Here is a 27946-nt window from a genome sequence, read left to right as displayed (position 1 = left end):
AAATTATTGCGAGGCACACTTTATACGTGTATATATAAATAGCTCATGAGTACCAAGCTACGTTATGATATGAATATTTTCAGGATGGACTTGCGTCTCTGGGTAGCCACCAAACGAAAAAATCGAACAACCGGAGCCTGAACATTGGAGTAAGAGGCATAAGGGAGGTGGAGCTTCTCTTGTCCCTCTAGGGGGAACATTAATTTGGGGCACAAAAGAGCCTTGTCCTTTCTCTGCTGCAGGGCTCTTTCATTATAACGAAAAACCGAATACAATTGTCAAATGTTTTGTAAACAGTTCCAAGAAGTGAAGAAGTTAGGGAAAAGTCAGAAATAGCAGTAAAGTGGAGGGGGAATTACCGCGAATTTTTCCAGCTTAGGGTCTAAGAAAATATAAGTTTAGGTATTCTAACTACTTTACTTTCCGAGATTCTAGTGTTACGAGCACTTTGCTATAGTTTTGAAAATCAATCTGACCATCATAAAGAAGTCGGAGCTTTCTTCTGATTAATAAAAGTCTAAAAGGTAGCATACAAATATTTCACACCATTCCTATCAATCGTAATTCTAATTATAGGTCCTTTACTTGAGATATGCACTCGGAATCACCATTCAATCTGATCAATCAATCTCGGAAATAATGATCGCAATATATATACTATACATACGAGTATATAAAAGATAAAGCCTATATTTAAGGGTAATGAGCCTCTAAAGAACATCGCCCTCAATCGCATTGAATGTTGTTATCCAAATTCGCAAAAAAAAAAAAGACTTCAAAATAAAGCGTCAGCCTCAACGACCGACAGCGACTTGTTATCGCTTCGTTGCGTTCTCAAAAAATATATAAACAGACACGCTACCATATAGGTATATAAAAATGTGTGTGTGTGTGTGTGTGTATAGTGTGTGACGCATAAGAGTGTAAGTGTTTAGTTGTGGGGAATACTCCACAATAAGCATACGCAGAGGCAGGAACGGTAGGGGCGGTGAGGCGCGGGGCAAGGGTGGCGAACTTTGCATCAACAGCGCAGTCAGGGCATTAAACTTTGCCTTTCGTTGCCATTCTGTGACCCCACAGCCTCTACCACTACTTTGAACCTCTTCTGCTACCTCTGCCAACATCAACTAACGACTAGAACAGACGTTGCCAACGCGGCAACGAGGCACGCCATAAACAGTGGGTCCTCGCCACAGAGCAGCCCAAAACCAGCGGCAGCGACTGCGGCAATGAGAACGGCAACGGCCGCAGGAGCCGCCCAACTACAAAACTTGGCAGCGTTCAAGGACGCTCGGTTACACATTGCCATTAAATATAAATAATAAATATGTATATGTAGCATATAACAAAACAAAACAAAAAGAAGGAAAATAAAAATAAAACAAAACTATGCACTTCTGATTCCGTACGCTTCAAAGTTTTAAGAAGCATTTCATTCTGTTCAGCATTCTGAGCGGCTACTGTGCTGCCGCGATGCCGTGCTGCAGTGCTGCCGAGCTGCTGCGCTGCTGCCTCTGCAGTGCGGCATTAATATTTGATATTGTTTAATTATACAACACTACTCTGGCCGCACTGCACTACACTACACTACACTGCACTGCACTGCGCTGCGCTGCACTGCAAACAGCGGACTGCACCGTGCAATGTGCGCCTTCACCATTAAGGGCTTACTTACTACTCCAAATTGGGTGGCAATTGCCGGTGAATGAACGCGAGAACAAGTCGGGTTCGGGTGCAGAGGAGAACTGCGAACTGAGAACGAAGAACGGAGGGTGGTGGGGTGAGGTGAGGTGGGGTGTGGTGTGGTGGTGTGAGGTGAACAGCGCAGAGCAGAGGGCAGTGGCAATGTAAATTGAATTTAAATTATATACGCTGGTAAATTTACGCTCGTCCAGCTTGAGATGCGGACCGCTGAAGACTTGACTGACTGCCTAACTGACTTACTGACGGACTGACTGACTGACTGATGGTTCGGCTGCCATTTAGCTGTGCCCCCTCTCCCTCCTTGGGGCATGTGCCACGTTGTTTTGGTGTGTGATGCGCTGTTGAGGTTGGCTGAACATGATGATCGTTATTGTGGCCGCCACTTACTTGCCTGAAAGATTTTTGATACTCGTACTCGTATGCTGGACAACACACCAAGCGATAATATAATGCCAACTCCCGCCTCTCTCTCTATCTCTCTCTCTCTCTCACCCTATCTGTTCTACAGATAAAAACGACCTAACGCGCATTTACTACTCGTATATATGTATGTACATTTATTTGTTTATTGTTTATTAACTCGCCAGAGATTACTGCCAACAAGCAAAGCAAAGCAAAAAGAGCCCGCTATGAGAGTAACTTCATGAGCGAAAACAATAAACAAATAAATAAATAAATTGGAAACCTATCAATTTTACAACAATATCTAATAACGATATCGATATAGTGTGGGAATTTCTTTCGCCGCTAATCGGAGAAATTGCTTATATTTAAATTTTAGCTTAAAAAAAAGAAGCTTAAAATAATCAAAAATGTTTCTGCAATGGGAGAAATTTTGTTTTTTTTATTTATAGTCGAGATTAGAATGCAAATTCTTCGGAGAAAACACGTAATAGCTGAAACACTTAAGCAAATATAATTCAATTTAGGGGGATTAAGACGAATGGACAAAAACGTATAAAAATAGCTCGCAAAGGAAAACAAAAATAATGAAAATAGCGTCATTAAAAAACTAGCAATATTCGACATTATATAAATGCTGTCAAGAGGAAATGTTAATAGACGTTACAAAAATAACGTTATATAGTTTCTAATTGACAATTTTTATTTACTAAAGCCGTTAAATAATGAGAACTTATAAGATTATTAGCCAGTTAGTGCATCGTTGTAAATGAAAGATTGTATTCTCCTCGTACTAATTAGGTGGTATGGTCCCTCATAAGACTCAGTTAATTATTTCCTAACAATTCCATAGCCTTTCTAGTAGTGTCGATAGAGTTTCTCAAACATACAAATCCAATTTTAACTCAGACTTATAACTTTTCATCCTCATTAATGTTCATTCTTATGTTCATTTTCCCACGTGCTAATTACAACTTAAAGCTAAGGTCGGACATGCAAATGATTTGCACAAAAATGAAAATAGCAATTTTGGTTATGATATTGTAATGAATATAATAGTTTAACTACGGTCCCTTATGCAAATAATTTGCATACAAATTTGTCGTATATTACAACTAGGCTTTGGAAAGTAAAATAACTCATACTTGAATAATTTAATAGTTTTCCGTGCAAATTATTGGCCTGTTTGACTTATAGAGCAATTTTATGGCATCTAGCATATAAAATGATGGGTCTAAATTTATGATTTTAATGAGCTGATTTGGTGATTTACGCATCTACAAGGGAAATGTACATGCGAAGTATGAGCAACAAAATATCGATGTTCATACATGCAGACAGGCGATTTGTCCGACCTATGAAAGGAGCGTCTAATACACCCTTTTCGGCCAGTTTACGCTTCGAGTACAGAGCTTCAAACAAAATGATATATAGAGTATTTTTATACAGATTAAAACTTCTTCTTCTGCTTCTTCTTCGAGAAAAATTTGGAGATGCAAAAGAACGGAAAAAAAGCGCTTGTAGAAGCCCTAAGCTCCCAAGTGAAGTAAAAAGGAATTATAAAAAAAAAAAAGGAACCGTATTGTATCAGCATATGAGTATGATGAGACTAAGCTTTTCTTCAGACATATGCATGTATGTATGTATATGTTCATATGTATATGTATGCACATGAAAGTGATGATAGGACATTTTTGTATGATAACGACACCAATGCAGGACACATATGTATGTATGCATGTATGCATGTACATATACATATACTACTTATATGTATGGTTTTAGGATTAGGCGATTTTACTCCCATTTTAAACAATTGTCGTTCTACTTATTACAAATAGATATTATTGGTTATGCGTTACATGCAGGCTCACAAATACACACAAATGTACATATATATGTACATACTTGTACATTTGTTTGCATGTTTATATGAAGATATGTGCGATTGTTTGTATGTATGTTTCTATATAAATATGCACGCGCTCTCCTATATTTATGCATGTTTGTGTGTGTGTGTGTCTATGTATGTGTTAAAGTTATCGCTGATGTTGTCGTCCGTCGCCGTACTTGTTGTGGCTTGATGAATAAAACAACAACAGCAACAACAAACAATAATAATAATAACAACGAGCAGCGCGGCAGTGCCAAGCGAGTCAGCGAAACCGAAAAAATGCCTTTGATGTAGCCGCCGTTAAACGAATACAAAAAGTGCCGCCAACGCTGCTGCTGTTGTTGTTGTTGCTGTTGCTGCTGCTGCTGTTGCTTGTACAGCTCCGGCAACGGCCCCCCGGCCACGGCCTCAGCCCCGCAGACTACCATCGACGTCTCGACCCACCATGACTCGCTTGCGCCATATGCGTTTGTCGTTTTGCTGTTTTAAACTAATCGTACGTAGACTCACATACGGCCGTGTATGGCCGATATATTTCGACTACAAACATACATAAATACATGCATACACATACACACACACACACATACACATACATACATACTTGTACATACAAATGAACGTATTAGACGCTGTAGCTGTGTATCTCTAGCTCGCACAATTTCGATATGTCTGTATGTAAGTGTGCTTATAAAATGTCTGTAAGTGTATAAATACTTATGAATGCGCCTGTACGGTTTACCCAATGGAGCAATTTGTATTATCACCATTTAAATTTGTATACCATGCACAACCCCCACCACCACCCATACAGCCCGCCCATTATGGGCATAACTATTTGAGAAGAGTTTTGCGACAATGCTTTTGTTCATTTCCTTAGCCACTCCTTATGTAACAAATAGCATTGTTTATATAAAACCATCCGTACTGATGTCTTATTTCCACTTCAATCGACAGCAATCTCTATTAGAATCCTCTCACCAACATTAATTGTACTTTAGATTCATTTCGACTTCATTTGGGTTCCTACAGCCGATATGTAATCAACATTAAAATCCATTCACCAATATGCCCATTTTTCAAAAGTCCCAAAAAAAGTCATTGTTTCATCTTGTTTGATTAATTCTTCGACTTAAATTTTGCTTAAATCGAATGCAATTATGCAAAACTATTATTTTTAATTGGTTCCAACAAATGCATATTATTTTAAGTAAACAAATCAACATATTTATGTTATTTAAGACGCTGTAAAATGATAGTTATCCTATACCGATATCTCCATTCAAAAATGATTTAGTTAAATCCATTAGCATTGTAAATATTTATCAAATATGAAAGTGAACTGATTTGAAAACTAATGGCCTATAAATTTTAATTCGGCCGCTGACAATCCGTTAAGAGATTGTTGTTCTTGGCTCTTTTAAAAGGCATTTCGTAGTCGACTTGGCTTCTGGTTCCTGCTTCTTGATGCTTCCAAGCACACACACACATACTATATAAGCACACATATATGAACACACACATGGCACCAATGTTTATACGTATATTTGCATATATGTATGTATATGCATACAACAGTATACAGTATAGCTCCATATGTATATTTTGCTTAAATTTTTACATCACCCCAAAAACTCCTTATGGACTGGAAGTTGAAGTTGAAAATTTGCCAAAGTTTTCAGTTTACTCGTTTCTGGCACAGACCTCGAAGAAAATGAGGAATAGCAGAAGAGGAAGAAAAAACCGGGGAGAAGCCACGCGGTTTCTGTTTCCCAAAATCAAGTAAACTCTCTAGGCATTGACAAAGAACACCCTCCCTCCCACCCCCATCCCCACCAAAAAGAATAAAAGCTTCCCGTTACTCCTCTCCCATCAGCAACAACCACGCGGTGGCTGTTGCTGCTGCGGCTGCTGTTGTTGTTGTTGTTTTTGCTGTTACCCGGGCAGGTTGGAGGAGTGAGTGGAACACATAACGTCTCAAGAATTTGCTTAGATGTAAAAATGGAATTGGACGCCATTGTTTAAATTGAACCAAATGCAGCGAAAGATTTGGGGGTTGGTTTTGGTCTCTCATCAAAAAAAGCAAAAAAGCAGGGAAAAAAACGTCAGCACTCAGTACTTTGGGTGGTTGGTTGGTTGTTGTTGTAGTGTAGTCGGTTGGCGTTGGCTTTTTAGATTGCTTCCTGCATTCGGAATGCCACGAATACCGCTCGTAAGTCAGTGTATGTGTGTTAGTGTGTGTCTGTGTGTGTGTATACATTTGTGTGTGAGTGCGTATTTGAGTACGTTTACATGACTCTGTGTAAGGGGAGCAAGCGAGATAGCTGCTCTGCCTGTGCGTGTGTGTGTGTGTGTGTGTGTGCGCACAACGAAAAGGCATGAAAGTACCATAACAGGACAACCGACCGAGGACCGACAAAGGAGGGTGGAGCAAAGCGCGGCCTGTACAATGGGGTGCCCGCTTCTCTGCTGCTGCTGCTGCTCCGCTGCCACTGCCACTGCCACTCCGCTGCCGCCTGTGCTGTAGACGTTGATTAAAGGGATTTAAATTGAAATACTTTTTACAGCGACAAAAAAAAAAAACAACCACACACACACACATACTATACATATACACACACACCCAAAGTAAAAAAAAGGGAAAATAAAGATTCGAAAATATTCTTCCACAAATTACATTTTCCCTCCTACTTCGTGCTTCATCATTTCCTTCACGTACAAGCACAAAAAATCGATTTGGCCCAAGTATATTCATGCAGATGTAGGCGTGTGTATGTATATGTATGTATGTATGTGTGTGTGTGTGTGTATGTATATAAATGTGTGTGTGTGTGTGTGTGCGTTGGTGTGCTTGCGCTTGCGACGTGCGAATCATAGAAATCATTTCGCAATCCACATTCAAGTTTTAATTCGCATCACATGTTAACTTTGAACTCAATCGGGCCGTGGTTGTCAGAGCTCGAGAGCTCCCATATGGCACGATGCTCGACCGGACCACACAATTAGAAAATATTTCTCATTTTGCCGTTATTAACACACAAGAATTTTTCATTGAACTGATTACCGCAATCAACCAACCATCCAACAAACACACACACACACGCACATGCAACGCACATACTAACTTTTCAGAACAAAAATAAAAGCAATTTTGTGAAAAGATGTTTCGTGACGCACAAAATCTGTCCAATGTTAAACAAGTTAGCTTCAATCGAGTTAATGTGACCAAGTTTGGGCAAGTACTTAAGTTGTCTGTGTTTGCTAAAAGGATAAATTTATGGAGTAGCTAATAAGGGCTTAATGCTTGTCTGATTTGTCTGGCAGAGGACAGTTTTGGTTCATTCGGACTAGCTCCACACAGTTTTTCTCTTAAATTCCATACAGTTCTAAATGTTACGATTGCTTGCAACAAATTCAAAATTCTTCAGTTCAACATTACGTATACGTAATATTAAAAAAAAAAAATTGAGAAAAAGTTGAGCTTCAGGTTTCATATCTCTGCTTTATTTTGTACGCATGTACATATGCATGCATTTTACAAATACTACTGAGAATGGCATTCACAGACCTAAAAAATCTCTCGCTTTGCAATAAATGCATTACTCATACGCCATGTTGTTCTACTAATTTGCACCCCTTATCAATACACACTACAAAATGCAAGTTTGCATTCATGACCGATGCCACTCCAACTACATGTTGTTTACCTTAAATTAAACAGAGATATTCATGTCTATCGATCACAGAGTTACTATGAATGGCGTATTATTATAATTTAAAAAAAAATTTGAGTCCGTAGGAGGCATGGAAGTCCCCTGTATACATATACACGTATAATGATTCCATAGAATCATTTCCCTCTATTCGTTCGTTCATATGAACTTTTTAATTGTAAAAGCAAGTCTTCAAACCATAATAATTAGCAAGAACATATAATTATAATTATTTTATATACCTAGTTGCCATAAATCACTTCTATTATAATAACTGGTTTTTATTACCAAAATCGATGAAAATTATATTAAAGTAGTAGTTTACGGATTCTTTCGGAGTTTGTCATTTACTATATAGAAGTCGTCACGTGAAAGGAAAGTTTTCATCGCAAATGGGAACCGCAATTGCCTTTGGTGGGTTCACATAGTTATTTGAACAATTTCATTCAAAACATGATAGTTATGCAAAGTAGTCTACGCATTGCATGTAGTTGATGTACCATTTGATATTTAGCAGGCCTATTTAGTTCATTAGTTTAACAGTATTACCATAAAGAGAAACAGGCGGCAATTTAACAAACTGTGCCTTCCAACTAATTTGTCCCTGTAAAGGGAGTTGGAAGACTTTGTGTCGAGCTGTTAATATTAACAGCATTCTACAAATGTAATAAAATGTTTAGCTCTTAAAAGTTGTTGGTGAAACAAAAGGATATGGGAGTTGGTTCGAGAATGCATATTGCATGTCGAAACTTGCTTCCTTCTTGTACGCTGACCATATTAAAAGGGGGTTTTGCCATAAATGAAGCGATAAATGAAAAATAGAAAACTAATGCTGAAATATTCAACAAGATGTTTTTCCGAGTGCAAGCAACTTCTACAAAATTCATAGAAAATTACATATAATTATCCCTATTTAAATCCATATATGCCCAGGAAACAATGTTTCGATGAAACGTGCCAGGATAGATCTTAAAAAGAAAAATGTGCATAAAAATGATTTGCTAAAATGCATTTTTTATGCTTTTCAATTTCATTTTTGAGTTTTCAAGTATTTCCCATAAATGTATGCATTACTTGAATAATGAATATAAAAATATATCAGAAAATTATGTATGTATATCTAGATACAATGTTAGTTTATGTGTATGACACAACTGACCAAGAGAGGAAGTTGTGCTTGACATCTCTTCCTGCCCCAGCACCAGCACCAGCACCAACACCAACACCGGTCCCAGCTCCGACTCCGACCCCAACCCCAACATCAAGCATTGTGTAGTCGAACGCTTTTGCTGTCATGTTGGCTTTTTGGTTTAAGATGTTTGCTGGTAGTTTTGTACTTAACCTTTCTTTGTTATTGTTGTCTGAAGCAAGTGGGCGCGGAAGGGCACGGACATGGACACGGACACGGACACAAATACGAATACGGACATGGACACGGACGCAACTACGGACACGCACACAAAACTACTGTTCGGGGTGGATACACTGAGACGGGCTGCTTTAGAAGCCAACAACAAACAGTAAGAAGAGCAACAACAACAACAACAACAATAAACACAATAGCAAGGGTATAACCTGTGTGCAATCTCAGCCGGCCGTAGAAAAAAAAAAGCATGGGCATTCAACAAGGTGTCCACTTGGTAGATTGCTTTTGCCGTTCCGTTTTCGCCTATTGCCATTTCTCTCTGCCTCCGCCTCTCCCTCTCTGCCACTAGCAACCACTACCACTGTCTTGCCTTCGCCATCTTCTTCTACGTCTGCGACTGCGTCTTCGTCTCCGTCTTCGTCTCCGTCATCGCCTCTGTCTCTATTTGCTGTTTGCTCAAGTACCCACAGCGTAAATACTCGGTGTACGAACGCCGAGGAAATTGAATTGACACCACTCGCCACATTCGCCGGCTCATCAGGTTGCGGTGCGTGCGTGTGAGTGAGTGTGTGTCCGTCTATGTGTGTGTGTTATGTGTGTGGTCGAGCTCAATATATCCGTTTCCAATTCTAACGGTTCACTAGGTATCGTCAATAGCGCCACACCAACTACTGAATCCAATTATTTGCGCTACTCATTAAAACACCAATAACAATTCGAATGTGTTCTGCAATAAATGTTATTGAACTGATCCTTAAAAAAACAACAACAACAACAACAACACCAGCACGTAACTTATTTATGAGGCATTGCGGACTTAAGCATCTTGTGCCTGATTGGAGATCTGAAATGACTTTCCTCCGCTACAGTTTTCCTTTCTCTTCAAAGCGAATGATTTAGAATGGGGGAACCACTTTATATGCTAGAGGCATTAATAATTAATAACATAAACAATAAGAGCATTATTTCATTTAGTATTTTATTTATATTCATATTTAGGCAGAAATAAAGGCACTTCAATATACATACAAGTACATACAACTGATTTCTTGCCTTAATTTTAATTTCTTTAAAATTCTGGTGCGCTCCAAAAACGGAACCTTTATGAGGCGAAGCTATAAAAGCAAAGTTATAAAATAAATTGTAAAATATTGGAATTATCAGAAGGCTTATTCTTATCAACTTATCTTACTGCCATATATATGTAGTTCTTTAATAACATAGAATGATAAACCTTTGGCGGATAATAAGTACAAAGAACATTTATCACTTTTTGCAACCGGGAAGCAAATTTTAACAATTCCCAGAGAGCATTTCTTTCGAAAAAACTTCCAAGGCCTTTCCTATATTTTCTTTTAGCTCTGAAACTGGTTTGACAGTGCTTCACAGACTTGTTTATATCGATGCATTTTTTTTTGAATTCAAATACTAACAGCAAGTGGTGGCCCGATTTTGATTAAACATGACATATTTTTATACCAACAAAAACAAATTAAATAAGTTATATTCTGAGAAATCTATAAATCTGAAGCAATGTTGCCGATATATTCTCAAATAGCGACTAAACAATTATCCGATTAAAAACGATCGGATAAGATCTTTTATTACGCATTTATATATATTTTTGTGGGCAGCTACAATTGTTTAAAGAATTTTGAACTTATTTATCACTGTGCCGCCATCAGCATCGCAATGAAAACTTTCCACAAATTATTCAGTTTTTATTGCATGAGATTTCGTTTTTTGAAACTATTATCAATTTGAAAAAAATATCGAAGAACATAAAACTCGTTCTCTTATTTCCGCTATTGACTGAGGCAGTTGGAAAATCGTGGATAAGCTAAGAGGAAATCACGGCAAGCACCAGGAAAGTTTGGGCCTAAGATGGAAGGCCAATTGTGCTCGAGAAGCCAATGCGTCAGACTGCAGCTCAGCAAGGAAGGCATTGAAGAACATTGAGGGGAACGACAAGGTCTTGTACTTATATTCCCCTATCAAGGTGATCAAGGTAGCAACCGCTTTACTGTTAAGGACGAACGCCACTATCGTAAGTCCTGGTAGATTAACCTTTTTCCACACCAAATCCTAATATAAATAAAACCCCACCCCAGCCAAACCCTAATTTATGTATTGGAACTATTTTTATACGAGTATACCCGGCAATACTAACATTCCTGCACAATTTGTATTTGCTTGTTTTACAAACATTGTTGTGATTCTTTCGAATGCATTTATTGTTCATCTCTGACATGCGGCAGTCAAAATCTCTAATAAAATAAAGACACGTTCCGTTTTGTTGTTGTCCCATTGTCAGCATATCCATTGAGAAGATCCCCTTTGCTGGCTTCGTGGCTTCCTTCCTTCCTTCCTGCCTGCCTGCCTGCCTGCCTGCCTACCTCATTTGTCATATATAATTGTAACCAGAGGAACCAAATAGAGAGAAATAAACCATCAAATAAAGAGCAACAATAGTTTCGGCTATTTAAATGACATGGTATTTATTGCTGGAGGCAGGTACATGCCACTATACTTGTACAAGTATACTGTGTATATACATATATGTAAGGGAGGGCAGCACCCGAACCTAAACACTTCAAAACAGAGCACACACACACATATACAAGTATACAAGTATATATACACACCTAGGTCTAAATGTATTTTATACGGTTCAATGTCATCGTTCACCCATCATATGTGTAGCCCTCGAGCCGTCGACGGGGCGCTAGCGCTAGACGGATCGGCGCGATAATTTGACAAACCTCCCCTAATAGCCATCCTTTAACGCTTTAATTGCCGTTTTGTTGCACTGAGTAGTCAGTCGCAGGGCAGGGCAGGGCAGGGCAGGGCAGGGCAGGGTAGGGTGCTGGGCTCGAAGGGCATGCCCGTTTCGAATCTTGGCACAATAATACATAATTTGTAATACTCAAATGCGCGCGTAATTCATGTATGGCGGGCGACAAACCCTTTCGATAGTCTCTGAAATATTACACTGAAGCGAGCGCATCGGTCGTGAGGCGGTCGCATAAAGAGAAGTGCCACCGCACCTGGAAATTTAACAATGTAGCAATAGCAACAACAAATTGTTCTAGGGTACCCCCATTTTAAGTAGATATCGCTCGCCTGTAATTAGGCAGCGTTGAAATGCATGAAAAGACTTAATAACTATACTTTGGAATTCCCAGGCACAGGGCACAGACACCCAACGAATTTTGAAACGTTTACAATGTGACAAGTGGGCAAGCGTAGAAATTGTTCTACGAATTATACAGTGGGCGGAGTTTCGACGAGTTAGTCTTCAGGATCGCCAAAAAGGGCGGGCATGTGAGCCGAGCAGCTGTTCGTTCCTCGTCGTTTGAAAATAAAAGTCTGGGCAAGCTTTAAGCCGAACGCGAACTTAGGCTCACACTGATTTCAAGCCCATAGGTTCCTACTTTAAACAAATATAGTCCGAGGAGGCTTTAAATCCTACATCATGGAGCATTCGAATTAAATAGAAAGTGTGGCTTAATGTTATTTATTTATCTGCGAGTGAGGGAGTTATTGTTCGATTTGGAACCCTATACGCTCATTCTACCTGTAAAATAAAAACAAAATAAGGTTCTCCTAGATCATGAAGCTCTGATTCGGTGTAAAAAAATTTCTGAGGAGCTTGGAATTGAAATCAAAGTGAGGTTTAGAGCAAGAGAGGTTTCAGATTTCAAACCCAATTGGATCGCTCTTTAAATCAAAAAGCAGATTCTACAGTTGTGGCTTATAAACAATAACGAAATAACCCTGTCCCTTTTTTAGTTGTGAGTCAGGAAGGTATAAGATTTGGAACACTATACGCTACAACATTACAAAAAGTATGCTAGAGCGTAGTAGGACTTATTATCATTCTAATATTTGACAATGGGGGACGTATGTATACCGGATTTCTAAGCTTTTTTGGATGGTTGTGTTCATCTTCTGTGGCTGTGATCGGATAGGGAACTCGATAGACTCCTACAATAAAAAAGCTATCAGCTCTAAATGAAAAACGAACTAACGCTACTCTCAGATATATTCACTCCTAAAAGGTCTTATAAAATAAAAAAGTTCTCGAACGCGCTTTCATTTAATGTGTGACTCAGAATGAGGCAAGTCTGTAATAAACAGCTGCGTTAGTTTCTTGTTTTAAACTAGAGCGTGGCTCAGCAACCTCCTCTATTTGTAAAAGTGGGAGAGGTATTCGATTCAGAAACTCCGTAAATTAAAAGGACCCGGCAGAGAGCTTCATGCTTAAAGTGAACATCTTGCTCTGGGCTGTATCCATTATTCCGAAAAGTTTCATCAATAACTCCTGGGAAGGGTCACCAATGGCCCTTGAGATACACTGCATTGATGTATCCTGTGTTATGTTTGCCGCTCAATTTAACTGATTTGTATGGCGAGGAGCTGAGCCGAGCTGGAGAACTGACTGCGAGAATGAATTTGTACAAGTGTATGAGCGTGCATTTTTAATGCTCTTACGGGGATAAGACTTCTTAGGCATTATGTGTTTAAAGAACATAAACAAGTAAATCCTGCGGTGACGTGGAAGTCCATTGCTTCGCAACGACAATTTCAATGGGTATTTCTTTCTGCTTCTTTTATTATTTTTTTTTTTTTCTGCTGGCATTGTTATAAGAATATTGGCGCTGAGGGGGCGAGTAAGAAAGCACGGTATACATCTGTATTGTACTATTGGAAAGCTTACTAAATAAACGTATGCTCGTATGTATGTATGTATATAGTATATAGTAGTGTGTGGATGCAAAAACATACATACGTACATACGTATGAACATACGTTAGATGAATGCTGTAAAGTTCAATCCCCCCACACGTTTCATTTGTATAGAACGGTAACATTAAAGTGCTCCCGCCTGTATGTTTATACGATTGTATGACTCCCCCACTCCCCCACACTTACCATAGTCACCGGCAGGCCGCCGGGAGTTCCATTTGTGTACGAATACGGCGACACCAAATATCCCATATTAAAGCTGGGTGCATGAGGTTCAAGCTTATCTGAAATGGAGCACAAGCCAGATTATTAAATGTGAGCATACTAGCGTTTTTGTGTGCGATGCCAGATTCGTGGCAACAGCACAAGCACTTTTTTTCTCTTTTTTTATTTATTTATTTATTTTTTGAATTGTAGATTATATTATGGCTTAGTAATTTACCAACAGTTTGTAGCGCAGTTTTTCAGTTTGAACATTACTTCGTATACTTTGTCTTTATAATTGTAATTGTGGAAATTGTACGATTAGGAGACTTACTACATACTTGTAGTACGATTTATTGTAAGTAAATGCGGATGGTACTGCTTTTTCTGACTCAAAGAAGTGTTATTTCCTAGTGTTAATTTATCCTAATACTGATCAGACGTTGTAGTCTGTTAGTTTTCCAAGACTAGATTCGGACATATTGGTAAAATGCGTTCACATGTTCTTTTCGGACGATATCACACATTTTATTCGTTGGTTAATCCATGAAAAACTCAGCTTGTTCAATTTCTCTTTTAATGCCCCATTTACCTCTTTCTTGCTGATTAAATAACAAACTTAATTACCTTTATTTCCACTTTAATGCTTAAATTGTGAAAATAAAATAATACATTATGTAGGAACTGAATAAAAAGGAACAAAAGTCACTGAAGAAGTTCAATAAGTCTTTTGAATGACCCGCCCAATTGAACATATTTTGAACGAAACGAAAATTATGTAAAAATTGATGAACTGTTTCGTCCATTCTAGTGCAACATTCTTCATGTACTAAATGATCTGGATATTTACTAGCATCAGGATTCTCTGATCTATTTATTTTAGTTATCATATTTAGTTATTAGTCTATGTATGATTATTATATTTATTCAGTATTTCAGTACCATGCATATAACCAGAATTTGTTGCTTTCATAGAATCTTTTGCAATAGTTTTATATGAAACATAACATTCCCCATTTAAGCCTTTGGTTTACATATATTCTATTCCAATAAGACATAAACTTGCATCGTATGCAGTTCTACTTGGTGTTGCTGAACAATGAAGGCTTACAACTTTTGCAGTTATTGAGACTTCAATGTTTTAATAAGCCATTTACACCTTCGATTAGATAAAATTTAGATAGAATAATGTTTATAGATATGATTGATAATATTTTTAAAATGCAAATCAACCTATTTGTTCTTGTAAGCTGTGAAAAGTTATGTACATATGACAAGTTGGCCTAAATATATTTAAAAATTATGCACGGTTTTCAATTAAATTAACTTTCAAGGGTCAAGAAAAAACTCGAAATTCTCAGTATCTCTAAATAAATGAGAAAACAACTTATCTCACCTATACCTATACGAGTACGTCTTAAGCGTGTTCCTTTAATGAAGCATTTGAAATGTATAGAAGAAAATGCAGACCAACAAAAAAAAACTCCTCCTAATTTCAATCCTAACAATCAAAATAAAGGAGAAAAAAAATCCACACCAAATAAACTGATTTGTTTTTTTCTTCGGGTTAGGAGTGATTAAATGGGATCACCACCACGAAGCGTAAATCATGAAAGGTCACATTTAAATAAGGCAAACAGCAGGGTAAGGGGCTGAAAATAAATGATCTGTGGACGAATATTTAGTAACGCAACCTGCAGGTCATGGATCGATGGCCATTGCCACAAAAAAGTGCATTTTCATGCACTATTATTCAGAAGTGGGGGAATTATTACTCAAAACGGAAGATGGCTGAAGCTGAAAAATGACCATAATGTCCCATGGCTTTAAGTAAAGAAGCTAATTCCCAAATCGACTTCTCTAATCGCGCTGATCATGCATGTAAGAGTAGCAGGAATTCTTTTACGCTTCCCTCTGTACCTGATTACGACTCTGTACGAGGGTCGCTCCACTAGTCTACAAAGCAGTTAGGAAGCTGGCCACATGTCCCAGGAAGTCGGTGAATTATAAACTTAAGAATGGCAAAAAGGGTAATATCGATGCATAGCTAGATTGTGCATTGCTTACCTTCACCACGAGATATTTCTTAAACAAATTTAAAAGTGATCGTACATATGTATGGTTTTTTTACGTTGGGACTGGCACTCGGAAAAAAGGTCTTTAGCATCAACGCCGATCGCCGAACTAAAGTGTGCGAAGTAGAGGAGACCGTAGGCGTGTCGTTAACGTATAACAGCAATCAATATTTCACATGATAGGCTGTTTGAGTGTGAGAAAGGAGTCGACCCGATGACTGCCTAATTGCGACCACAAAGAACAACAAGCGGAGCGGCTGTCAATGTCGAGACGTGTTTGCAACTCCTTAGGGGAAGTTCGCAGGAGTTCTTGAAACGAATAAGTCTGTTCCGAAGAAGGCAAAGGTAAGGTCATTCCTATAATTATTTCAGATTCCAACCGAATATTTAAAACAACTTGTTGCCAAGACAGATAGTGTTTCTGAAAGTCAAACATTTGAAAATAAATATCGAAAGGACAACTGTAGTTAAACATCTTAGAGAACAGGGTCTCCCATACTAAGATAAGTGGATTGTTTTCGTTTTGAAACCAATAACTATTTCGATAGCCTCAAATGTTTCGAAACCGATTCTTATCAATTCCCATTTGTGCCTTCAATTTCAAATGGGCCATCTAGTTTTACAATTATCATTATAAGCCAAAAATAAGAATTCATACATTATTTATTCTTAAAGGTGTTTTAACCTTTTTTACCGGAAAATATTTAGTGGGACACAGTTTTTTTTTTAAAAAAAGTCTCATTAACTGGGTAAGTATTCTAGTACTAAAGACAGTATACATATGTATAGTTGGCTTTAAAAAAGCATGTCTCCACACATTTAAGTACATTTCTTTGGGCTTTTACACACATCATATGAACATCATAAATACATAGCTCGTAATAACGGCAGTTAGTAAAAAAAAATGATAAATGAATGGAACATTGAGGAGGAAAGTAATTTGTGTCGATGAGTCTGCGGCCTGGGGTCTAGGCCTATGCATGTGCATAAGGCAGGGCCGTGGCATACACACATACACACACACACACACACACATACTCGCACTCATGCACACACATATGAGCGCGCGATTTCTGTGGCCTTCGGTCATCATCTAATAACGCTTACTTCGAAACAATTAAGGAGGCATTAAAATATTTAAATGAATGAATTCGGCGTCCGACATGCGCACTAAACTGAGCTATGAGATGTGCCTGGCGTACAATAACAACAACAACAACAATAATAATAATAATAACAGCAACAACAACAATAACTCAACCACTCAGCTCATTAATCAATTAAAATACTTCGAAAAACAAGAAGAGACGTCTCTGGTTAAACTTAATTTTTTGGTTTGTATTTTTCTCGGCTTATTTTGTCCATTTTGGATTTTTGAAGCCACGCTGAGAAAGGCGGAACAAATAAAAATGTATGTACATATGTATGTACATATATAGATATAATGTTTCCCTATATATGTATGTATGTATTTAAGTACATACATACATATGTATGTGTGTAATGTATTGTGTAAGCAGACAGCCGGAAGGTTGAGCCGCCAGCAACTAGAGTTCTAAGCTAATCGGAAATCGTTTCAACTAGCGTTAAGCTCACAAACGAAAAGCATAAACTAAACGTACATACATACAAGTATGTATACATGTATAGTATACATTAATATTCGTCTAAAGTTCGTCTTCATTCGTTAGAAGAAGAACCAAAGCTGTATGTATGCGTGTATGTGCAGTATATAAAACACAGGCATCCAAAAATTAACGTATCGTATCATTAAATAATTCACAGCTTGTTAGAAAAGCAAGCAAAGGGAAAAACTGACGCTAAAAACCCCAACAAGATGCTAAAAAAAAAACACGGCAACAGCAACACCAACAACAACAACATCAGCAGCAGCAGCAGCAGCAAAAACAAAACAGAAAAAAGCCTTAAATCAAAATGGTAAGGAGAAGCCAGGCAGCAAAAAAGTATGTAAGGTAAATGGGCAACAAGAAATAATCCAAGCGAGCTCTCGAGGAACACCAACAACACCAACAACAACAATGGCAACAGAACGCAGTGGCCGGCCAGCGAGAACTTCGAACATCAACACAGCACTAACCGGGCAGCGGGCGACGACGGAGGATGGACAGAGGGACGGACTAGCGGACGAACGGACCGATGGACAGATGGAGGGACTGGCAGAGGGACGGACATCGAACGAGGCTGCCGATTCCACGAAAACTCATTAATTTCCAAGGATACCCAAGAGTGAAGCAGACGTACTTGGGCATATGTAAAAGAAAAAGTGAAAAAACATATTTACACACGGGCATACATACATACATACAGACATATATATGTACAGACAGACATGCATACATACATGGAGGCGCGCACACACACACACACACAGACGCAAGCACACACGCTGAAGAAATCGAATTGATCGAAGGAGAGAAGAAGCCTACACAGAAACATAAGCACACACACACATACACACAAACATATTAACAATCACACTCACTTGGCCACAACACCACATACAAAACATACATACAAATGGTTTTAAATGCCTCCATGGCCCGGCTCGATCGCCGAAGCGAAGCTCACAGTGACGTCGCATCTTTTGCAGAGGCCCCGGGGATTCTCACTAGCCCAACAAACACACACACACACACACCGCACACAACAATAACAACAACAACATTGCCTGAAAAATTCGTGTACTTAAGGCCTTGGTTTTTGGTAATTATGAGAACTGTGAGACGGCCTGCTAACAAGATCTGTGATTTTTCAAACATCTAAGTAAATACCTAATATGTACTCAATTATAGGCTAGAATGTATTATGGACCTTGTACGAGTACATGGAAGGAATGCATTATTATGACAGATTATGACTCGGCTTTTAAAGCAATGAAAAGTTGCATGTTTATAGGCTGGCTACATATATAGAGAATATATTTCGACTTAACTTTGTATTAATTAGAAAATGGAAATAAATCTGATGAGCGCTTTATACTAAACACCATGCATTATTTAAGACAAATAAATGTTTTCAAATATTTCTGCCAAGCTAGTCGAATTTATCGGTCTATTCGCTCGCTCTATGCGTAATATGAGGCTATGGATGTATTCCATTTTTCCACCGTCGGCTTTTTAACAGTAGTGTGATTGTTTCCTATCGCAGTGTCTCGTTTTTTAATGAAATAATTGTATGTTGGCACAATAACAAAAAATGAATGCTTAAAATATACATATGTATGTATGTATTACCAAGAAATATGAGAAGCCTATTATGAACAAATGAAGGATAACGCAAATATTTCTTTGTCGCCAGATATGGGGTTTAGAGTCTTGTTGCGCCAATAAAAATAAGTCAGACAATTGGATGCCATCTGTTTCATGGATAAAACAAATTATTATATGTACGTATACTCGAATATAAATATTTGCACTGAATATTTTGGCTGCGATTAATCTAATACTCTTTTACAATTGTTCTTTAACTTTTTATATTTCTCCATTTCGTTTAATTAAGTAGTAAAGGCTTTGCTGCCTGTACTCTTAACATTAAATTCATAATGATTTTAAGAAAATCGAATAAATTGAAATTGAAAAATTAATCAAATACTGAGAACGACAAATTCTCGCCGCCATTGACAAGTGTTATACAAATTGGCGAACTGCCATCACTAGCGTAGCTTCAACTTCAACTCCAACTCCGCAATTTCTAAAATGGCGACCCCTCTCAGAAACGGACACCACTGCGCAACTCTGGAAGATTGCGACGACGACGACGACGCTGGTAAGTGTGCACGTCGTCGTTGTCGTCGTCAGCGTAGTCGTCGTTTGGAACATTGTTCTGCAGAATCGCAGGGTAAAGAAGGAGAGGAAAAGCTCGTTAACTGTTTTGTTATGGACTTTAAAGTGTAGACGGCGACGCGATGCTAACGAGTTAAGTTCGGCGCACAGCACAGCACCGTCTCGTCGCAGACGCGGGCACTCAACATACATACATACATATGTACATGCAAACATACATACGACGATATACAAAACACAGAGGCAATACAACAACAAAAAGAACAACAACATCACATGTGTATACATTTTTTGTATGTATGTGTAAGTTGGTAAAAATATACACACATGTGTGTGTTATACAGACAAAGTTATGTACATATATCTACATACATATGTACACACATATGTAAGTATTTGCCACGGTTATGTATTGATATTGATTATACATAAATGGCTATGTAGGTATGTATATACATACATATACGTTTTGCATATGCTAACCGAACATAATTTGCCTTTAACGCATGCAATTCAGATTGAACATTGATTGCTAATAACACTTTCAATCTGACCTGCTGTCAAGCTTACACCGTATCGCAAAATTGGGAACGAGTGTGTGTGTGTGTGTTCGTGTGGGTGTATAGAATTTAAGTTGGAAAATATCGGCAAATACTTAAACTTTGTGCGACTTTGGTTTGGTACTTGGTACTTACTATGTCAACGCATCCATAAGAATGCTGTTGCCCATAATCCGCACAAGCGAAACCAACAACAGCAACAACAAAAATAAAAAAAATAAAAAATTAATGCATGCATGCATTATACAAATATACATACATATGCACATACATATGTAGATGCACATAAGCTTGCATCATGCATACATACATACGTATGTATGTATGTATTTACAAATGTGCATTCATATGTTTGTAGCCATTCTTTGTAAGTTCGCACACATACACGCAAATATATCTGCATAGACACACACACACACCCAGCGAGAGACGCACAAGCCGCCGCTGAACCAAAAGAAAGCAAAATTTAACTGAAAGAAACAACAACAACAATAACGACGAGAACAAGACTTCGAGGAAGAAGCAGCAGCAGCACAAGCAGAAGTAGAAGAAGAAGACTACTACGAGGAGGTGAAGTAGCGTGTTGGCGAAGCGATCTGCATCACCTTGTTAGCACTACGGGAACAATACCGAAGTTAAACTCAACGCAGCCGATTGTTTATCCACCCGCCCCCGTAACGTCCCTTAACACATCACCTTGATGACGATGACGATGATGATGATGGGCACACGAGCCCCAGAACCGACCGCATGTCTGTGTGTGCACACACGGTAATGGGTAATGGGCATGGGGCATGGGGAATGTATGGGGTGGAGGGAAACGGATGGGGTTGGGGATGGGTTGCATACACATCCACACAAACTGACATGCATGCATACATACATACATATATATGTATGTGGTTGGTGTCTGCACCGGCAGAATAACATTCGTGCTAAGGCCAAAACAATGCAAGGCCCCAATGTGCGTACAACACACATGCATCGGAAAGAAGAAGCAGAACAAGCACATGAAGACTCCGAAGACAAAGAAGAAGAATAAGCTACAGCAGCCACAGCCGCAGCAGCAACAGCAGCATGAAACCTAAAACGCGTTTGGGATCTCTCTGGCGCTCTTCTCGAAATGCTGCCAACAACGATCGTGCCTTCGAATCCAAGCTGCAAATGTTAATGAGCTTGCGAATTTTGCGCATTGCTGACCCCCTTCTAATTTGCTAAGCTCCAAGCTATATTCCCCCCTCCACATCCCTTCTCACCATCTGCGGAATCTGAAGAATATACAAAAGAACTGGTGGTTTTATAAAAAAAAAATCATATTTACACCTCCAACTTCGGGGGAAGAATAAATTCGATTCTAAAATTTATTTTTTATATTCAAACAAATCAAATAACCATCAAAATAAATCGCTTTCTATTTCGAATTACTTTAAATTGATTTCAAATAAAAATTATAACACTGTTGTCAATATCAATGCAAATTTTAAATATACAAGCCCCTTTGTTTTAATATTCTAACTTGCTTGAGTTTGCAACAAGTGCAAGTCCAGTTGTTCTTTAAATATTGCTGACCAACAAAAACTCTAGACAACCTCTAAATGTGAATTTTGAAAATTGTTCTAAGGAGATTGGTTCCACTTACCAAGATATATCTGCAATCGAAGTATGAACGAAACGAAAGTGTCAATTGTAATTGCCCTTTCTTTATAGCATATATCATAAATTGTAAATTATACATCTACATACATACATATGTGCATAGTATGTGTGTAAAATCTTATCGCTCAGTCGGGTACCGAGCGCGACAAGCGACCCACCGGTTATCAGCGCCCGCAACACCTACAGAATCAAATGCAACTACAGAGAGAATTAAGATAAACATTTCCCTTTATTTTTGTTTTGTTTGCTGTGTGTTTTTTTACAGCGCGCTTGTTTAAGAAATAACAAAACAAAAAACAACCGAAAAAACCAAAAAGTCCGAACGAACGATCGGATCGTGCGCTGATCGTTTGTTTGGGCCCTTTTGCTACGCCCATGCTCGTGCCGCATGCCCATTCCCCACTGCTTTGGCTCACCATGACTGAGCTCTTCTGCTTATGCTCGCTCCTACCTATACTACACACACACACACGCACACAAACGTACACACATGTGTGCTTGCAACGACATTCACATTCATATACATACATACACATGTACATACATATATATACATATTTACAGGCACATCAACATTTATAAGCGCATTGCGCATCCACACTTTATTTTTTTTTTGTGCCTTGTATGTATGTTTGTATAGTACGTATGTATATCCGTTTGTGTATCTGTATCTGCCGGGCTGTATGTGCCGTTGCGTTGGCGCGCCCGCAACTACCAACATCTTCGACATCGAAATCGGCCGACCGACTAAACGACTTAACGACCAACCGACCGACCGACAAATTCAGAGCAAAAACTTAAGTCCATGTGGTTCTGTTCGTCCTTCTTGCGCCAAAGGTCGAGAAACGCTTGGAACTTGTTACAGCTTGTTAGTAGATAGGAAGTCACAGACAGACAGACAGACATATATACATACATATGGACAGACTAACAGACATACATACATACATACTCGTACACACTCACGATATATCGCCGCCTTGTTTATGCATGCGTATCTTAAAAATAGGTGTCTATGCGATTCCAATACAAAAATCTAGTCATATAGCATATGTACGATATACATATATCTTTATATACATATATATATATATATAGATAGTTTTATGTAAACATGTTCAGTTAATGTTTTCTACTTACTGAAAACCGGGCTGTGATCCGGTCTTGTCACTGTCTTGCCACTCTTTTCCTGGAACAAGCCGATCATAAAAAGAGAGAGAGAGAGAGGGAGAAGAAAAAGCGTTGTTAAAACAAATACGAGATGCTATGTAGATAATAAACGGGTGCATTATAATTATCAGTCTAACAAGGGTATAAGAACAATCACAAGAAGAAGAAGAACTCTTACCTCACTCTCCGTTAAATCTATCAGGCTAGATTTTTCCTCGACCAGCAAATTCTCGGATGATATTTTCTCATCCTCACGATCACCTTCATCCTTGAAGATCTTCACCTCATCGGTGCTGCCTAAATCATCTCCGGATGATCCATGGCGTGTGTGTGTATGCGGCATTTTTTTACCGTAATTCAAGGCGATGGCGCCTCCCTCTTTTCTCTCTTTCTTCTTGCTCTGTGGTCTCTTAAACGTTCTCGATTGCGAGCGCCTTGTTGCCGCTATAATCGCTACTACAATTGGTGAACGTGCTCAAGAGTAAATTTATAACTATAACTAGATCGTTGAATCGCATCTGGATCTGGGCATCCTGGATGGCTGCGCAGCCATCCCTCGCTCTAAGCCCCCTTAAGCCCATATTCTGGCGTTTTAAGGGGCATCTCTCTGCACATCGACGATTTCACTTTGGCACTTCAACGCGATATTTGGCTACAGTATTATTGGCTGAAAGTAAAAACCAAATTCATTATATATATATATTTTATATACTTATGTACATGTAAATATGTGGCTAAATAAATAAATGAAAAGAAAGCTTTCAAAAAGATTGTAGTATGCGAAAAAAAAAACGACAAACCACAACTGATTATTTCCACTTCAATTCAGAATTCGACCCTTCCGGAACGAAGTGGCCAAAAGTTGTATAATACATTTCCATAGACTCGTATGCTTGAAAAATAGTTAGCAATCGTTGGGGTTTCTCATATTTGAAATATATATGAAATATACTTGTATAGTATATGAAAATTCGCAAATCTTTATAAAAATTGGCGATATTTACGAAGTCAGAAGTACCTGAATGACTCACACATGTATGTACATTATCAGCAAATATAGACGTATACAAGTATATTTCATTTCTTTCAGGCTTGTTAAACCTTTAATTTTTAGGCAGCTTATAACTATTCATAACTACAACTTTTTGCGGAAACAAAATGATTATTTCAAAGACATAAAAAATGGATTACACCTAAGAATTAAAAGCATAGCTTCGATTTTAAAATATTTTCATTCCTCTTCGAATGAAAGGCACACAATAATTGGCTACCAAGTTTTGATTGAATTGCAAACGAACTAGATTTTTAAAAACCTTAAAGACAAAATAGAAAATTTTTTAAAACAAGCGAGAAAATACCTCATATTTTTTTTCAATTCTTTCGATTTTCAGGAACAAAATTCTTGAAAGGATTCAAAAATGTTCCGTATAAAACAGAATTTAAACTACCATATACAGAAATTTCCATAACGATTACAATATAGTAAATGACTTGTTTGATTTATGTTGAAAATTGCTTTAAAAATTGTCTTCAAGTACTTGGTTATTATTTTTAATTTGAAATCAAGTTATCACCTTGTTCTTTGACAACTTTTTGTCCGCTACTCGAGTAGGGTGGACAATTTTCTGCAATGTACTTAAATCACAAACGGGACAGTCAATGCTAATATCAATATTCCACTCACAATACACGAATGATGCCAATCAAAGCGCACTATTATTGACTTACTATATATATATATATATACGTGTACAATTTAATGGAGAGTGTTTGCCTAACCGGGCAAAGTCATATGGCCATAATTAAAAGATAAGGAACAAATGATCAATACGTAGGTTCTTCGAAAAGTCTAACACGATACTTAAAAAACAAATTTACTCTTAACGATTGTGTGATTAGAGCCATATTGGTGTTCGTAAAGTCAATTCTCAATTTATTTCTTTGGTAAAAAAGACCAGTAACAAGTTTATGAACTGCTGAGTCCCGAATTCAGAATGGCCGAAGAAATCTCAGAAGACGGCATTCCCAGATGAAGAATTGTATTGAGCTCTGTTGTCATTACAAGACAAATTGGACTTGTGGTATTCCATATATTGCAATGCGCCAAATGTGCTGTGAATCGATTCTGTTTATCTCTCCCTGAACAGTATTTGTAAAAATATGAAATCCACTTATTATCAAGTTGGAGAGTAATGGCCAAGAAAGAGAGTAATGTCTGATATCAATTGTTGTTCAATCCTATCGATTGCTACGAGTATGTTCACAGCCAACCAACAATATGATTAATGGGAGCTGTAACTCAACAATAATTGAAACGGGAACTTGAGGTAAGGCCAGTGCTGGATCCGGATATCTGCATGCAACAGTGCGTAGTGCGGTGGCAGGAGATGGGGCAGGGGTAGGGGAAATGGGGCATAACACCAATTAGCAAAGAAAGGCCATTGCACAACGCACAAACTTATAATCTATATACCACAGTGACAGAGAGCGCGTCCGATATGGGAAACACACACATTGTTTATTGGTATAAATATTTTGTGTGCATGTGTGTGTGTGTGTGTGTACATTCATGTGTGTAAGATAAAAGCCTACTACTATGGATGAGTCGACGGCGGCGGTAAGCTGGCGGGTACGGAGTTCGTCCATTTAATCTTATCGCACAACAGTTTGTTGGCAAGTGGAGAGCGCGTGCGCCTCGCTTAATGTCACAGGGAGAGGACGCAACGCAACGCAGCCACAGAGAGAGAGAGGGAGTGAGAGAGAATTAATAACGAATTGTACGAGCCGTGCTTCTGTTTTTATCGAAGAACGGCGTCGCTTGCCCTTATTTGAATACCTTATTTTTTATAAAGGGTATTTTGAGTTTTGTAGAAGGACGCAACTCCCCATAATTTATATACATATTATAAATTATGTTGAAGGCCATGACTGTACGTCTGTATGAACGGCTAGATATCGCAAACGGCTGCATCTACCTTGACCAAACTTGGTGTGTAGACTCTTCTCATCGCTATGCAATATGAGTTTATTTAATTTTTTAAATTTATTTGCACATTGAATTTGTATGGAATTCTTTAATTTAATTTTTAATCTAAGACGGTTAGTTCTAAAAAAGGCTGCAAGAGCATATTCGATCCTTTTGGTTTTTTTTTTGGCATAACACAGCGTTGAAAGCTTTTTGTTGGGTTCAGAGTAATTCAGTGTCGGATTGGCTTGACTCTAGCATTATCTCATCTTCCTATTCTGCAATCATTGCTGGTGGAGTGGAGGATAGGCGGCAATTGAGTGGGCGGGTGGGTGGGTGCTTGGCTGCGATCCGTTGGAGAGCGAACGAGCTATAGAGAGTAAGGGAGAGCCGGCTGCAAAACGTGTGTGTGATAACAGCGTTTGGTGCACAGACATACCAGACACACACACACATACACACACACACACACTCATACACATGCTCATGTACTTACAGATACGACTTGAAAGAAATCTCTAGGATTTAGGAATGGCTTTTCTTTTCAACCAAACTATGTAATTGAAATTCACTTTAACAGCTTGCTGGAGTCTAACTGAGAGATCTATGGGTATGCGTGTGTATATGTACATACTTGTATGTATGTATGTGTGGGTGTGCAGACAGGTTTGTAATTTGCGTCGTTTTTGTTGTTGTCGCTCGCTGTTGTTATTGTCGTTGGCTATGTGTCACTGCTAATGCCTGAGAGCCTGATCCGTGACGTTTAACGAACAATGCTTTCATAAATATTTTGGTGGACCACAAAAGAGTCCTGTGTTAGGTACAATCTATTGGGAATGCCATAGAGAGAAAGAGCGAGGGAGAGAGAGAGAGAGAGAGAGAGGATGAAGACAAAGATGTAGACGACGAAGACGCTTAACGCACAGGTAGGGCGAGCGCGAACAAAGTGTAGGGAGGGAGGCAGTGCGCGTCATCCGCTTGTGTCCTAGTGTTTTATTTTGCAACTTAGCACGCCTGGAACCGAACCCAAACACACACACACACACACATACACACGCACAAAGGCAAACACAAATCTGTTGAAAAAAATGGCTCACATGGTCGACAGCGACAGCGACGTCGACGACAACTTCCTAGAAAACGACATGCAAGATCAATTCTCTTTCAGTTCCTCAGACTTGCAACACAGTCATAGTCTCACACACACACACACACACACAGGCACTCTCATCGACATACACAGACACGCACCTACAAATCGGCAGAGTCTAAGGGATATGCATACATACATACACATAACATGTGTATATATATGTGTGTATGTAAGTGTGTATGCAGAGATATGAAAACAGGAGAGCAAAAGATAACTATGACAATGTGTAGAGCTATTGGATCGGTCTCGTCGCCGACGTCGTCGTCGTCGTCGCCGTAGTTGCTGTTGTTGTTGTTGTAGCCGCTGCTGCTGCTGCTACCTGAGCAGAGGGCTGAAGAATTGAGAATGACCGGCGGAGCGACGCAGCGGCGGCGGCGCGATTTCCAGCAGATTGTTGTGTACTCGCAGCGGGAATCACTATTAGTTCAAGGTAACAACCAAACCAAACCAAACCCAAGCCACGACAACAACAACAACAACAGTAACACCACCACCAACCAGCAATAACAACAACAACAACAAGAACACTAAT

General features: G+C 38.7%; 1 protein-coding gene across 1 annotated transcript in view; it reads right to left on the bottom strand.

The window, feature by feature from the left end:
- Nucleotides 1–27946, bottom strand: part of LOC115627822 (protein pangolin, isoforms A/H/I/S-like) — a 59323-nt gene that overhangs the window by 28273 nt on the left and 3104 nt on the right. Inside the window, exons 2-4 of the mRNA XM_030523656.1 lie at nt 23475–23963; nt 23267–23315; nt 14015–14112 (exon numbers count right to left, since the gene is read on the bottom strand). Of these exons, the coding sequence (XP_030379516.1) occupies nt 14015–14112; nt 23267–23315; nt 23475–23639 (312 nt within the window). The 5' untranslated portion in view covers nt 23640–23963. The remainder of the gene's footprint in view (nt 1–14014; nt 14113–23266; nt 23316–23474; nt 23964–27946) is intronic.

Source organism: Scaptodrosophila lebanonensis, unplaced genomic scaffold (genome assembly GCF_003285725.1).
Source record: "Scaptodrosophila lebanonensis strain 11010-0011.00,11010-0021.00 unplaced genomic scaffold, SlebRS2 tig00000098-arrow-pilon, whole genome shotgun sequence".
NCBI lineage: Eukaryota > Metazoa > Arthropoda > Insecta > Diptera > Drosophilidae > Scaptodrosophila > Scaptodrosophila lebanonensis.
Note: the sequence above shows the minus strand (reverse complement) of the source record. Positions and strands in the feature narration are given on the sequence as shown.